The sequence below is a fragment of the Perca flavescens genome, chromosome 14, assembly GCF_004354835.1.
Source record: "Perca flavescens isolate YP-PL-M2 chromosome 14, PFLA_1.0, whole genome shotgun sequence".
Taxonomy (NCBI): Eukaryota; Metazoa; Chordata; class Actinopteri; order Perciformes; family Percidae; genus Perca; species Perca flavescens.
In genome coordinates, this window is record NC_041344.1 from 27,814,505 (window position 1) to 27,828,539 (window position 14,035).

Sequence of the window (14,035 nt, forward strand, 5' to 3'; positions counted from 1 at the left end):
TATATTTCCACACCCATTCATGGTGTTGACAGTGAGAAAGGTAACACCGCCAGGTTGAGTTTTTATTGGCAGGAGGGCTATTTTCTATTTGTGTCAAGATGTCAGTTTCACTATTGAAGTATCCAGATATGGATCCCGTTTAGTTTATTAGATGTAAACATTAGAGTTGAGATTGACATCTTTAAAAGGGTCAGTTCACGTGGAAGTGGTCAAGGTTGCTGTCAAAATCTTAGACGCCTTAGCAGCATGGCTGTAGGGAATGGCAATGTTGGTGGGTTCCCCACTCTGGTCCAGACTGAAATATCTCAACAACTATTGGATAGATGGCAAAGAAATTTGCTACGGACATCCATATCCACCTTGGGATGAATTTTAATGACTTTGACTCACATTTTAGTAAATATGTCATTATATCTTTTAATGAGACAACACTGAAGAAATTATACTTTGCTACAATGTAAAGTATTAAGTGTACAGATTGTATAACAGTGTAAATGTGCTGTCCCCTCAAAATAACTCAACATACAGCCATTAATGTCTAAACCGCTGGCAACAAAAGTGAGCACACCCCTATGTTAAATTCCCATAGAGGCAGGCAGATTTTTATTTTTAAAGGCCAGTTATTTCATTAATCCAGGATACTATGCATCCTGATAAAGTTCCCTTGGCCTTTGGAATTAAAATAGCCCCACATCATCACATGCCCTTCACCATACCTAGAGATTGGCATAGGGTACTTTCCATAAGATCATCTCTCAATGCAAATCAAACCAGCTATTAGGTTAACTGAAATAAAACCATGCCAAAACCATGCTAAAGGCGGAGCAGTATGTCCTGTATGTCCCTTACCGGCTAACGTGTTTCAAGATGACGCATGAATATGGAGCGTCTACCCCAGTTGATGTGAATGCAAATGTACAATTTCAAGCCAATAGGAATACTTGGAATTGATGGTGGAGGTAAATATTCATGAAAAAGGACAAGTTTGTGAACGGGCAACACATATTTCCGTAATGAACAACTACAGACGTTACACACTGGACCTTTAAGCTCAATGCATTGCTGTGCCTTATAGAGCTGTTAGCATGGCTAAAGACTATGTCTAAATGTAGTTTCTCAATGTGAGCACAATAAACACAATTTCTATTACCTACATTGCATTTGAGTTTTGTATGAAATCTAGGTAAATAAAAACCAAAACTATCTGCAAGTGAAAGGACACGGTTTTTTTTTTGTCATTTGGGTGACCCAACTCAACCCAACTTTACAGTTGCATTAGTTAACACTTTTATGTCCGAATATATTCCACTCTTCAATCTAAATTAAGTAGCAGGGCTGCAACACAGAAAAAAGTCCCATCCCCACTAACTAAATCTCAGATCTATTGCGACAAATCTCATCAGTGTTTGAGAATAACTTTGATCTGCTCGCCTGCATTCATTTTACAACTGACAAGGTGAATTTGAATAGAAGCTCCTCACCCCGTCCCACATGGGAAGATACATTTTCACATTGTTGATGAGGTACGACAGCAAATCAGGATTCTGTCATCAATTTGTAATCAATCTGTTCAGAGGAACATTCTCATTAAACCTAGTATCAGCCCAACAATTTGTCTGTGTCGTGACTGTCAGCACTAAATAATATCTGTGGCCCAAAATATCACAGTGAGACACTCCAACTTCCCTAACAGATCAAGTATGTGTCAAACAGCTACTATCAGACCCTGCAATTTTCTTAACTCACAGCTATAAAAAATCATCCTGTCGGAGTAGATTTTTAACCTTTGTGGTGTCCATCATGAGGTCGGCTTGGCTTGTTTTTCTGCTCCATTCAAAGCCAAGATCATGCCTAATAAGAAAATCTAAGTAGCTAATTTAACTGTCAGCACTTGCATTCTTGTTATTAACACTACAAGTGGTGTTATCTCCATTTCACATGATTTATTTCTAATTCCGGCTGTATAGTTTGTCCTTGTTTGTGTCAGTCTTCAGTTTGTTTAGCAGCAAAATTAAAGGAGCCTTGTTTTTCTCGTCAGTCTGTCTGTAAAAGTCTTTTAGAAAGTGATAATTGAAGATCGTAGTAAAAAGATATTTGGTTTTTATTGTTTATAAAGCCAGCATGTCTACCAAAGAGTACCAATCTGTGAATGAATGGAAGTGCGTCACTCTTTTTGAAAGGTGGTGTTGTTGCACAGCCCTGACACTTACGTAGCATGCTAGATAGCTGTGCTACTCCCTGCACTGGCCCTGGAGCTATAATTTAGGGATCCGGTTGTGAGTTAAAATGGAAGCAATGTCAAACCTGACTTTGGAAATGAATGTCTCAGACAGGTTCATAGTATCAGCACAAGCTTGAGCAGTAACAGCCACCATTTTATTTGCAGCCAGGATCTGATACATTTTTAATTCTTACTATTACCCGCATTACCTTGTCATCATTGTGGCTGTTACATTTTTTAAAACACACTGCAGGTGTTAGAAAAGAGCTTTAATATTAGAGTTCTCTGTCACTGGGATCATGTAAATTCAGGTGTATGATCCTTTGCGTTGGTAAGGGAGGCCACACATGCTCTAATGAATCGGTGCAGCACATAATAAGTAGTGTCCATTTTAAACCTATAGATTAAAAGGTGAACACACTCGACAGGGACGCTGGAGAAGCTGCACTTGACCCACTTGAAACATTAGAGCTATAATTTTCTGGGTGAAAATAACATCGCATTGCTCTGTGAGCCAGTCGTGCTGACCACTGATATACTTAGAGACTCACTCTGGATGATTTGAGAGATTACAGAAAGAAAACAATGGAACTTTCTGTCTGCGTAAATTTAGCCTTCGGTTAGTTCCACAGTGCTCTAAACTTGCATGCACGGCATACTTTACAATATACAACCTACATTACTAGTTGACAGATTGAAAATATATGGAGTCAAGGAGCAAGTTCAAAGGTCAGTGGCTTTAAAATGAAGCCCCATGCTTCCCCTTGCACCAGTATCACTCTGAAAGATGATATGAGCAAGTTATTCTCTTGATCGTTTTCGTATAATAGCGTACGGAAACTTATCCACAACAGTTTAAGTTTAGCGGTCTGTAAAGTTAAATTTAGCCGATAAGAGGTGACCATGAGCCGGGTACAGGGTTAGGGGTTACCGTGAGGGGGGGCAGTCGTGACAGCGGCTGTTATGTTATGTTTAACCGACAAAAGGTGAGCGTCATGCGGCAACGCCACCAAAACGACTAGTTAAGATTAGAAAAAAGTTTGTGGTTTGGGTTAAAACACTGGTTCCCTTTAAGTAATACTCCCGGGACACGAAAACCCATTTCCCCGAACTCTACTCTCCTGCTTGAAAGCCCTGAGTTTCCGCAGATCTTCGCAGTCTCATAGAGCAGCAGTGAATGTGGTGCATACAGCAAAAAAACACATTGTCACTCCCATCGCGTGAAATACGGACGATTGGTCAAGTGCCTTTGGCGTTGTTATTGGCGCTAAAAGTCTTTTTTAGCGTCATATCGAAATGCACTTTACCTAAACGCGCTGGGTCGGGACTATCGTCGTCGCTTTCGACGCAGTTAGGTTTAGGAAAAGATCGTGGGTGGGCTTATAAAAGGTACGTTCACGTGACACATGGAAGAACAACGGGACAGTTGGGTTTTATTTAGGAAAAGAAGGACTGGACAGTTGGGTTTAGGAACAAAAGAACGCGACAGTTGGGTTTTGGACAACATCGTGGGTGGGGTTATAAAATATATAATATAAAACGTTTCTGTGACACGTGGGACACGAACCCCATACTCCGGGGTTAAAGTCCTGTGTTGTTTGACCTATCCACCACCCCAACAGCATTCTCCCCATGCAGAATTTCGGCCTTTCATTCTACTCGCTACTCGTTGGCAATAACCACGTGAAATACATACAGTACAGGCCAAAAGTTTGGACACACCTTCTCATTCAATGCGTTTCCTTTATTTTCATGACTATTTGCATCGTAGATTCTCACTGAAAGCATCAAAACTATGAATGAACACATATGGAATTCTGTACTTAACAAAAAAGTGTGAAATAACTGAAAACATGTCTTATATTTTAGATTCTTCAAAGTAGCCACCCTTTGCTTTTTTTGATAACTCTGCAAACCCTTGGTGTTCTCTCAATGAGCTTCATGAGGTAGTCACCTGAAATGGTTTTCACTTCACAGGTGTGCCTTGTCAGGGTTAATTAGTGGAATTTTTTCCCTTATTAATAAAAAAGCAAAGGGTGGCTACCTGTACGAATGGTTCATGAGAACAGCCTAAAACGAAAGAATGAAAAGGTGTTTATCTGAATCAGCAATTCCTTCAGAGGAAGTTTGCCATGTCAAACTTGACAATTTAGAGCCAGATTACTGTGAGAGTTGAGAGTTGAGAGTTTGACTATGCTCATCTGTGTGCTAAAGCATGTAATCATGTCTTTTTCCGTTTTTGCATTGACTGTTTGCGGCTAAGACTTATGGCATCCTTTCCTTTCCTGTCTGGCTAATTTTAGGCAGGAATTTGTGTTGGAGTGCAAAGCATCCATCTTCTCCATCAAAACACTCACATGCAGATTTAGTTCTCCATTTCTCCTCACAGCTAACATAAAGCTGTATTATTTTTTTTAGGCCTATTTTAGCAAATACATTTGGCTAAGTGAGCTACTTCCTAAGCCTGTGTGCCTGCATTGAAAGACTTTCTAAGCACACTAGTGGAAAAACCACTGAGGTTAGCTTGAGACAAGCTCTCCAGTGCTAAACACCTCTGCACCAAAGCAGCAGTCAAAAAGGCAGCCCTACCACAGAAATGTCTTGGGTATAATCTACAAGCCAGTTTCTGCAACAGCCCCCCCCCCTCCACACACTTCATCTTCAGTCAATCATGATCGCACTGTATGCATGTGCCGCAGCTCTTTGTGGATGGGGTGGGGTTTTGTGGTTCGGGTCTTTCCTCCGCATAGCGCTTAAAAGGCTAAAATAAGAGTCTGATTTGATTAACTGCACGTTCAGGGTGAGGCAAGCTCTTCAGAGTGAGGCTTCAAACAGAAGCCATGTGGCATGCAGTGTGAGCGATGTGTTGGCACTGGGCCCGACGGCTGACTTACTCTCGCACAGCCTCCTCCGCAGCCTGCCTCTGATCTTGTCAATGGCGTTGAAGTCGGTCACGTGGAAGACGTGGGCATTCTTTGGCTCGGCGGCGATCTCCTCCAGCTCCACCTTCAGCGCCTCCCCGATGCCCACAGCGAACATCCTGATGCCAGCTTTGGCGGCCTCCTTCGAGGGCTCCAGAACATAATCCTGGCTTCGGCCGTCTGTGAGAAGGATGGCCACCCTCTGAATGCCTCTGGCTGCAGGCCTGGCTCCGTTCCGCTCCGTGAAGATGTTGGCGGTGGTGTAGCTGATAGCATCCCCGGTCATTGTATTCCCCCCCAGGTAGCGTATGTTACGGGCAGCTTGCTTAACATCTTCCAGGGTCCTGTGTCTACCCAGGGTGAACTCCGTGGTGGGTCTGTCGCTGTAGCGAACCACGGCTACTCTCGTCTTGTCTGGCGCCACGTCAAACGACTCGACAATGTTGGCCACCCATTGCCTGATCTTCTCGAAATTCTCTTTTCCAACGCTGGATGAGGTATCCAGGATGAACGCCAAGTCATAGTGGACATTTTTACATCCTGTCAGAAGTAAATGCGGGAGGACTCAGTCACCTACAGTAAATATAAGCTCTGCATCCGAAAATTATTCAATCTTAATGGTCTTACCTGCCCTCTGTGCTTCCACTCCCTCGCCGGAAAGAGTCAAGGCCAGAATGACCAAGACCAGGGTGATCCTAAATCCCAGTCGTAATTCCATCTCGGCCTTGGTTTTGGGTCTGTTTTGTTTAGCTTATTACCACCATCAAGCTGTCCAGTCTGTGGAAAGGTCAGTGGAAAAATCAACAATACTATGACATGGCCTCCAGCAGACACTCCAGTCAGTCACTTTGTAAATGTCTGGAAAAATGCTTTAAAAAATAAAAATAGTATTATTATTATTATTATTATTATTAAATGTACAACAAAACTATAAGATATTTTAGAAACGTAATCCCTTTTGCCAAGCTGTCCCCTAGCACAGTGGTTCCCAACCTTTTTTCCTTGGCGCCCCCCCCTACTCATGTCTAAGAAAAGCTGAGCCCCCCCCCACCCAAAACCGAAGTTGATGTAACTCTCGAGATAGAGCCTCTCTTTCTTTTTTGATACAGAGGAGTTATCAGCACTGTTTCTCCGGCATGTTTCATTCATAAAATAGTGATGCCGTGGGGCAGGAAAATTGAGGATACAACAAAATATATAGTTTTCATACAGACTTTTGTATACATTAGATATTCTAGTGTATTATAATTTGTTTAACATGTGCAAAAACTTTTTTTTTACCTCAACCTCAAACCAGATAAAGACTCGCGCCCCCCCCTGTGATCTTTGCCGCCCCCCCTGGGGGTGCCCGGACCCCAGGTTGGGAACCACTGCCCTAGCAAACAGGATTTGTGCTCATGTCTCTCCAACAGTGAAACCAAAGTGGATGAAGCACTTCCTTGTAGTTCAGGGAGATTGCAGGTAGGGGTGGGGGTAGGGGGGGGGGGGTAGGGGGGGGGGGGGCTGTTGCCACATCTCCATATTGACAAGAGACTGGTGGCCTGCTGATTTCAGATTGCTTTTGGCACTTTATGTGTAAAACAAACTGGGGCTTCAATAAGGAAACAATTCTCTATCTCGTCCGCCCTAGTGTCCAGTATGTCTATTGTCCCCTGTTTAAATTTCTTTCTGGTATGGAAGCTGGCAGGAAATGTTTTCCATTTTCTCTGGATGTGATAATTGAAGCCTTAGACTAAAATACACATCTCTGTACAGCAGCAAGCGTACATTCCTGCCAGAGAAAACTGGACTCACCAAAGACTGTTGGAAGTTGCTGCCCAACTTTTTCAATTTCTTTTTTACCAACTCCCCCCACAACACAGTGAAAGTTAAGGGTGTGCTGATGTTGCACTGAATGCTTTCTCCAGACCTTAAAGTTTGAAATGCAGGTATCTGTAGTTGTCATTTAAAGCTGAGATAAATTTGATAATCACTTGTTTATTTATTTATTTAGATTATTTATTCTTGGCATGGTTTTATTTCAGTTAGCCTAATAGCTGGTTTGATTTGCATTGAGAGATGGAAAGTACCCCATGCCAAGCTCTAGTTATGGTGAAGGGTATGTGATGATGTGGGGGGGTTATTTTAATTCCAAAGGCCAAGGGAACTTTCAGGATGCATAGTATCCTGGATCCATGAAATAACTGGCCTTTAAAAATCAAAATCTGCCTGCCTCTATGGGAATCTAACATAGGGGTGTACTGACTTATGCCCCCTGTATTTTAAGGAAGAACATTTCTTTATTTACGATACATTATTCATTCACAAAGAAAATTGGTGTCCTTAAAGGTTGGATTTTTCCTAATTTTTTTAATTAAGGCATTAAGATCAATTTCCAAAAGATGATTGCTTTTATTCCTCTTTTTAGTCAACTTTAGCATGGGTTCATAAACTTATGCGCACTACTGTACATTTATATTTTTCATACTGAAATACATTAAGACGTTTATGATTTCTGAGAAAATGAAAAAAAATATGCTGCTTAGTAAGATACTTGGTAAGTAACTTTAAATATTTGGTTTGAGTTTACAAAAGAATTATGACAGAGGAAACTTGTTAAATAACTAACAATGACTTGGGATTAAGTGTATACTTCTTCCCACTCCTTCTGGGACATGTTTGTTATTCATGTATCCCTATGCTTTCTATTTTGTGTAATATTCTTATTTTCGGTATGACCTACCTTTTTCTGTTTTCTTTTACATGTTCGAAATAAATTTTAATCAATCCATCAATGAAATAAACTTTTATCCACCAGCATGTCTCAAAGAGCCGATGAGCCTGTCTCTGTTAGATTCATGTCTGCGGCAGTTGTGCCTGGGTGCAAGGGCGTAGTGGACACGGGCTACGGGTGGGGGGGAGGGGGACATGCCCTTTCCATGTTGGTGCCCTCTGTCCCCCACACTTACAACACTTCCGAGTTGATTTGAACGCACCATAAGTAGGCGACATGCACATTACTCAGGTTGTGTAAGTTGATTGATCGACTCATAGACATCCGTAATAGTAAACTAATATAGAATAAAAATATATTTAAAACACTTATAAGGAAGAAAACTCATTTAAATATGCAATAATTAAGATCAGTGTATATGATGGAATAGTGGCATTAGAATGTGCCACCAAATTTGGGCTATTGTGGCCAAAAAAGTCTCCGGGCCCCCAATCCCCCCCTACACTAAAGCAGTAAAACGGTTTATGGAAATTGTCAGTTTTTCCGTCAATCGTGAATGAAATGTAGGCTACTCGAAATTAGGAGAGACAAATGGGAGAGGATCTTTCATTAAAAATCCTCCTCTTGAACAATCCGTCACTTTGGAAATTGCGGTTACGCCCCTGCCTGGGTGGCACTGACAGATCTATATATATATATATATATATACATACAGTACAGGCCAAAAGTTTGGACACACCTTCTCATTCAATGTGTTTCTTTATTTTCATGACTATTTACATTGTAGATTCTCACTGAAGGCATCAAAACTATGAATGAACACATATGGAATTATGTACTTAACAAAAAAGTGTGAAATAACTGAAAACATGTCTTATATTTTAGATTCTTCAAAGTAGCCACCCTTTGCTTTTTTTTGATAACTCTGCAAACCCTTGGTGTTCTCTCAATGAGCTTCATGAGGTAGTCACCTGAAATGGTTTTCACTTCACAGGTGTGCTTTGTCAGGGTTAATTAGTGGAAGTTTTTCCTTTATTGATAAAAAAGCCAAGGGTGGCTACTTTGAAGAATCTAAAATATAAGACATGTTTTCAGTTATTTCACACTTTTTTGTTAAGTACATAATTCCATATGTGTTCATTCATAGTTTTGATGCCTTCATTGAGAATCTACAATGTAAATAGTCATGAAAATAAAAGGAAACGCATTTAAATGAGAAGGTGTGTCCAAACTTTTGGCCTGTACTGTATATATAAACACAAAACTATTCTTGCTCTTATTGTACACCAGTGGTTGCGATGCCTGCCTTCAGGGCCGATGTGTGAATGACCGTAGCCATAACATGGACTCTTCCCGACTGGGGGAGTGTGCCGTTGCGGGGGGGTCACTGGTGGAGGTTGAGGAAAGTCTGAGTTATGCACATCTTGAAAAGCAATAATACCAGTCCCATGTGTTTTCCCTAAAAAAGTTCTTCCTCTATCTTCACCGCCCTTTCTGTGCTCTCTGACATTTCCATTGAATTAGTCTGTTAATGTATTTGTTTTCTGGAGCCGAGTGGCATCCAAAGCTACAGGCTGTTGTGGAGAATGTGCTTAATGGAATTGGGGAAATACGTTCATTCGGTTTCTTGTCTAGTCGAGAGCCGGGTGAGAGGATTGATGCTACTCGCGTGTCGTGAGAACGGTGTTGATCTCCTCATCTAACTCTCGGCAAGAAAGCTAATATGTGGATTTTCCCAGAAGTCAAGCTAATCCTATAATGGGGGTATATTAAATAATATGTATTACAGCTAAGCAGCTGTGTGATCCAATTGCACTGTGCTATGTCAATAATCTTCATTTAGCCAGACCCTCCTTCGCAGCGCAGTGGAGGAAGGTCTGGCAATGGAAGACTATTGTGTCCTTAACTGATAACTGAATAGGGGGGGCTAAAATGAAGTTGAAGTACGTGGAGGTAATGCATGTCATAATTAACGTGAGTGTACGCTCGTATGATTTGGAAATAGAAAGTGATTTGAGGCCGAAAATGATTCCAGGAAATGGTCCATTTAATAACAGCGACCTGTTGACCGTGGTCTTGCCAATTTCAAGCCTGCGAAATAGAGAGTGCATTATTTACGGTGGGTGAAGCAAAGTGCTTTGGCCTCCACGTACAACTTTCCTTATCTGATTCTTCCACTGGGCTATTCCTGCTTCTTGGTTTCACCGGTGCCATTAATGAGCAGAGTAGGCGCGCTAGCTGAATCACTTTAATTGTGCCCATTTAAAATTCAGCCCAGGGAGGCTTCAACGATAAAGAAAGTCTCAGCCGCCGCAATGAGAGCAGCTGAACATGATTTGGATCCATGCTCCAAACCTCTCTTCACCCAAAACTTTTGCACCAAGTCCAACAAGTTCTGATTTGCCTCTCTTTAATTCCCTGATTACATTTGAATATACGCGCTGTGTGTCTCTCCCAGTGCTGCGTTAAATCAATCTGCACTTTTACAAGCAGATACAGTATCCGAGGGGAAGATGAAAACAAGCTGCTTTGCCTCAGTCAGCGTCTGAACCTGAGGCCAGGTTCCGTACAAACTGGGGGCTCTGTATCGTCCCCGCCTGTTTCCACTTCCTCTCTCAATGGCAGACCTGGGACTGCGATGTAGATGTCTATAACAGAAGCACCACGTTGGTCATCCACAGAATGTAAAAAACAGAAACTGTTTTTTATTTTCTTCTTCTTTTTCTTCCGTGTGCAACCCAAGAAGACGAGGGGGGAAAAACAGTGTGTCCTCTGATAGAGCATCTGAACAGCATCTGGATACTAAAATAACCTTCTGCCAACAATTCAAAAGTGTATTTTAGAGTCGTTTTTTAGAGGAAGACGGCAGCGCCAAATGGATGATTTTATGATGGAGCTGGGTTAAAGTAATCCATTCTCCAATCGATCTTTGCAGATGTAATCTAATATCGAATCATAAAATCCAGAATTCGATCTCTTAATGTATGCCTTTTCACCATGGATGTATGAGTAAAAAGTACTTTTGTGGGTCAATTCTTAATGTAAACATCAACCTGCTGCATCATAAAACATATTAGAGGATTGCTTCTTGCTTGTACAATTTACAGTTACAAGTTCTCTAAGAAATCTCTTTTATATCTAAGCAAAATTGGTATTGTAACTGAAATTTCCCTAATTGATATAGAATCGGAATAAAAGTCAAATCAAATCGGGAACTTTTGAATCGTAATAAGGGCTGCATGATATGAGGAAAACATCTAATTGCAGTTATTTTGACTGATATTGCGATATGATTCAAGGCAATGTGTCATTATTCTCATTTTCATTGACTAATATTAAATCTTTAAAAAATTAAAATCATAACAGTGCGATTTTCGCGAGGATCTGTACATTAAAAAAATGTTTTCTGTTGTCTGTAGGATAGGATTTGTAGGCTGGGAGTTCTCTGCAGCCCCACAATACTTCATTCAGATATTACGCCCTATATTGCACTAGTCCATATTACGATTTTGGTAAAATTGAGACTAATTGTGCAGCCCTAAATGTAATCAAATCAAATCAGGGAATGATTGGGCAATACCCATCCCTACTTTATGATGCTTGTTTCTTTCTTACCTGGCCTGTCACTTGTTAGTCAGCGTCACTGAGGTGTGTCTCTCTCTCTCTCTCTCTCTCTCTCTCTCTCTCTCTCTCTTTCTGCCTCCAGCAGTCACACCCCGAATCAGCACCGGGGCAGCATCATTATCTGTTGACAATAATCCAAAAATATCTCCCCTGCACACGCCATAAAAATAAAAAAAATAAAATCAAGACGAGATAACCATTTCATCCAGGGTGAGAATCCAGTGTACGGTGTTGTTGAACAGTGAGAGTTGAGGTGAGCTTCAGAAACGTTGTGGATGGGTTTTGGACAGAGTGGGAGGGAACTGCTGCCAGAAGGGAAAGTGTAGGGTTTCACCGGTGGTGGTGGTGGGGGAGGTTGGGGGGGAGAGATGAAGTGGCTTGTACTGTTCTTGACTGGGCTGCACTCGCACATACAAAAAAAAAAAAAAGGGCTGAGAGGCGCAGCCAATTATAGACACAAACTTTCCGGATATTTTTGTCCTTTATTTCCCCCTCTCTCCTTTCTGGCTGCACCCATGTGAAGTGTTGCCCTCAAAGAAAGAAAAAAGGCACGGCTTCTTGGCAACCGCCTCAACTGTCCGGCCTTTGCCACGGTGATAGCCACAGCGGAGCCGCCCTGAGGGCTGGTGGTAGTGGGCCGGGCCGCGTTTGGCTTCAACCAGCCACACACTTGTGGACGAGGGCTGTATTTAAGTCGGGGAAATGATTACAGAACACTGGTGCTCGCAGCTTGGTGTTCAATGTCTGTCCTTGCACTGACTTACAGTACAGCTCTGTGATCTATATCACTTGCTGTTATGACAACTTTACAATCCTGCCGCACCGCACATCTTTCTTCTTTCTTTTTTAACAACGTACGAAATGTATATGTATCAATTCTTAATTTGCCTCAGTAGTTTCTGTTGCTCTTAGTTCATCTTAATCTTTTGTTATTTGACTTCCCCCCCATTACTTCAATTCTACTTGGTTTTCCTGTGGCAAACGTTTTTTTTTTCCCCAGAGGTGATGAAAGTTTAAGTCTCTAATTTCCACTTTGTATATGTGATTATTTATGTACAACAAGCAACACACACACACACACACACACACACACACACACAGAAAAGCACACAGTGCCAACAACTTGAAATAAATGGATGCGTAGTCACACATCTAACTTATCTTCGTCGATAGAAAGTTTTGATTTTCAGTTTTCCTAACCTTGCAGATCTACGCGTGTTTTTTGATGATTTGATGTACACATTTAGAGGATGGCTGTGATTTACATATTCCGTGTACACTGATGTCCTTCTCATGTGTGGTCACGCTCCCTGGCAGGAGAGGAAGCTGCAGTGTCTGGCAGCGTTGTCTAAAGTCCTCCGCATTACAAGCCCCCACGCTGGCAGCTCTCTCGCTCGAAATTTCTCGTCTTTTTAAAGTGCTCCAACAGCTGTCGCCGCATGCTTCTGCTGCATTCAAATAAAAAAAACAACCCATCCATATCTGCCGTGGAGCTGTTGAGGCACCAAAAATGTTCGAAAAAAACACAGTGTCAATATTTGAATGTCATGGACAACAAACAAGTTAGCGATTACGTCCATGCATATTTGCAGTGCCTTTGTAGCCAAGGAGAGTGAGCGCAGGCCAGGCTATGTATAGGCTCCGCGTGAAGTGGATGGGAAGTGGGCTGATGATTCGGGGCAGATGCACGTTCTGAGCGATGGTGTCAGTCTAAGCAACCGTCTGTCGCCTCACGCGAAAGGGTCTAAAGAGGTGACCAGCTTGGAGGGTGAGCGAGAGGCTGCGGGCGGCACGTAGTGTCGGAGAAAGCCATCTGTCATTCGATTTGACGGCCAGCTTCCAAGCTCCCACGTCAGGAAGAGGCCCTTCTTCCAAGATATGGCAGAAACATTCATGTGTGAATTAGTGTTGAAACAGATTAAACCCTTCTTTTTTTTCTTTTTAAAGGCTAGAGCTTAGGTTCAACCATTAAAGGTCCCATATAGAAAAAAAAAACAGAATTCATGTCATTTTTTTATTAGAAAGCGAATTTCACTGAAAAGTGATGCCAATGCGGAACCTGCATTCTATCTAATTTCCAGCAGGGGGCGACTCCACTGGTTGCAAAAAGAAGTCAGTCTCTATAGAACCCAATGGAGCCCAATGGACCTTTTTCACAGCAGTCATGTTGACTTGTCATAGTAGGAAAAGCACAGCTGAAATTGATAACCTTTAGTGTCCCAGGAAGCTATTTCAGTGAGTCAGCATGCACAATACCAGGGCCTCTCCTAAGTGGAATGCAGCCATCATTAATGGTTTTGAATACACCTGTGCTTTTCCTACTATGACATGTCAACATGTCTGCTGTGAAAAAGGTCTATTTGGGGCCTGCGGGTCAAGTTTGGCCCGTGCTCCTTTTGTTTTGGCCCGCCATGACATTTGACATGCTCATGCTTATCCTCCTCTTACTTTAAAAGTGCTGTAAAATCCTAACCATGATGACTACGAAACGTACCTTTTGTGCAGCTAAAAAGTACCTTAAAAGGTCCAATGTGTGGGAATTTCTCCCATCTAGCG

At 41.9% G+C, this 14,035-nt stretch overlaps 1 protein-coding gene across 1 annotated transcript in view; it reads right to left on the bottom strand.

The window, feature by feature from the left end:
- The window catches only part of col22a1 (collagen, type XXII, alpha 1), an 84,926-nt gene extending 73,203 nt beyond the window's left edge, over nt 1-11,723 (bottom strand). The window contains 3 exon segments of the mRNA XM_028598273.1: nt 5,116-5,682; nt 5,770-5,919; nt 11,471-11,723. Coding sequence (XP_028454074.1) covers nt 5,116-5,682; nt 5,770-5,860 — 658 coding nt within the window. The 5' untranslated portion in view covers nt 5,861-5,919; nt 11,471-11,723.
- Nucleotides 11,724-14,035: the final 2,312 nt, after the last annotated feature.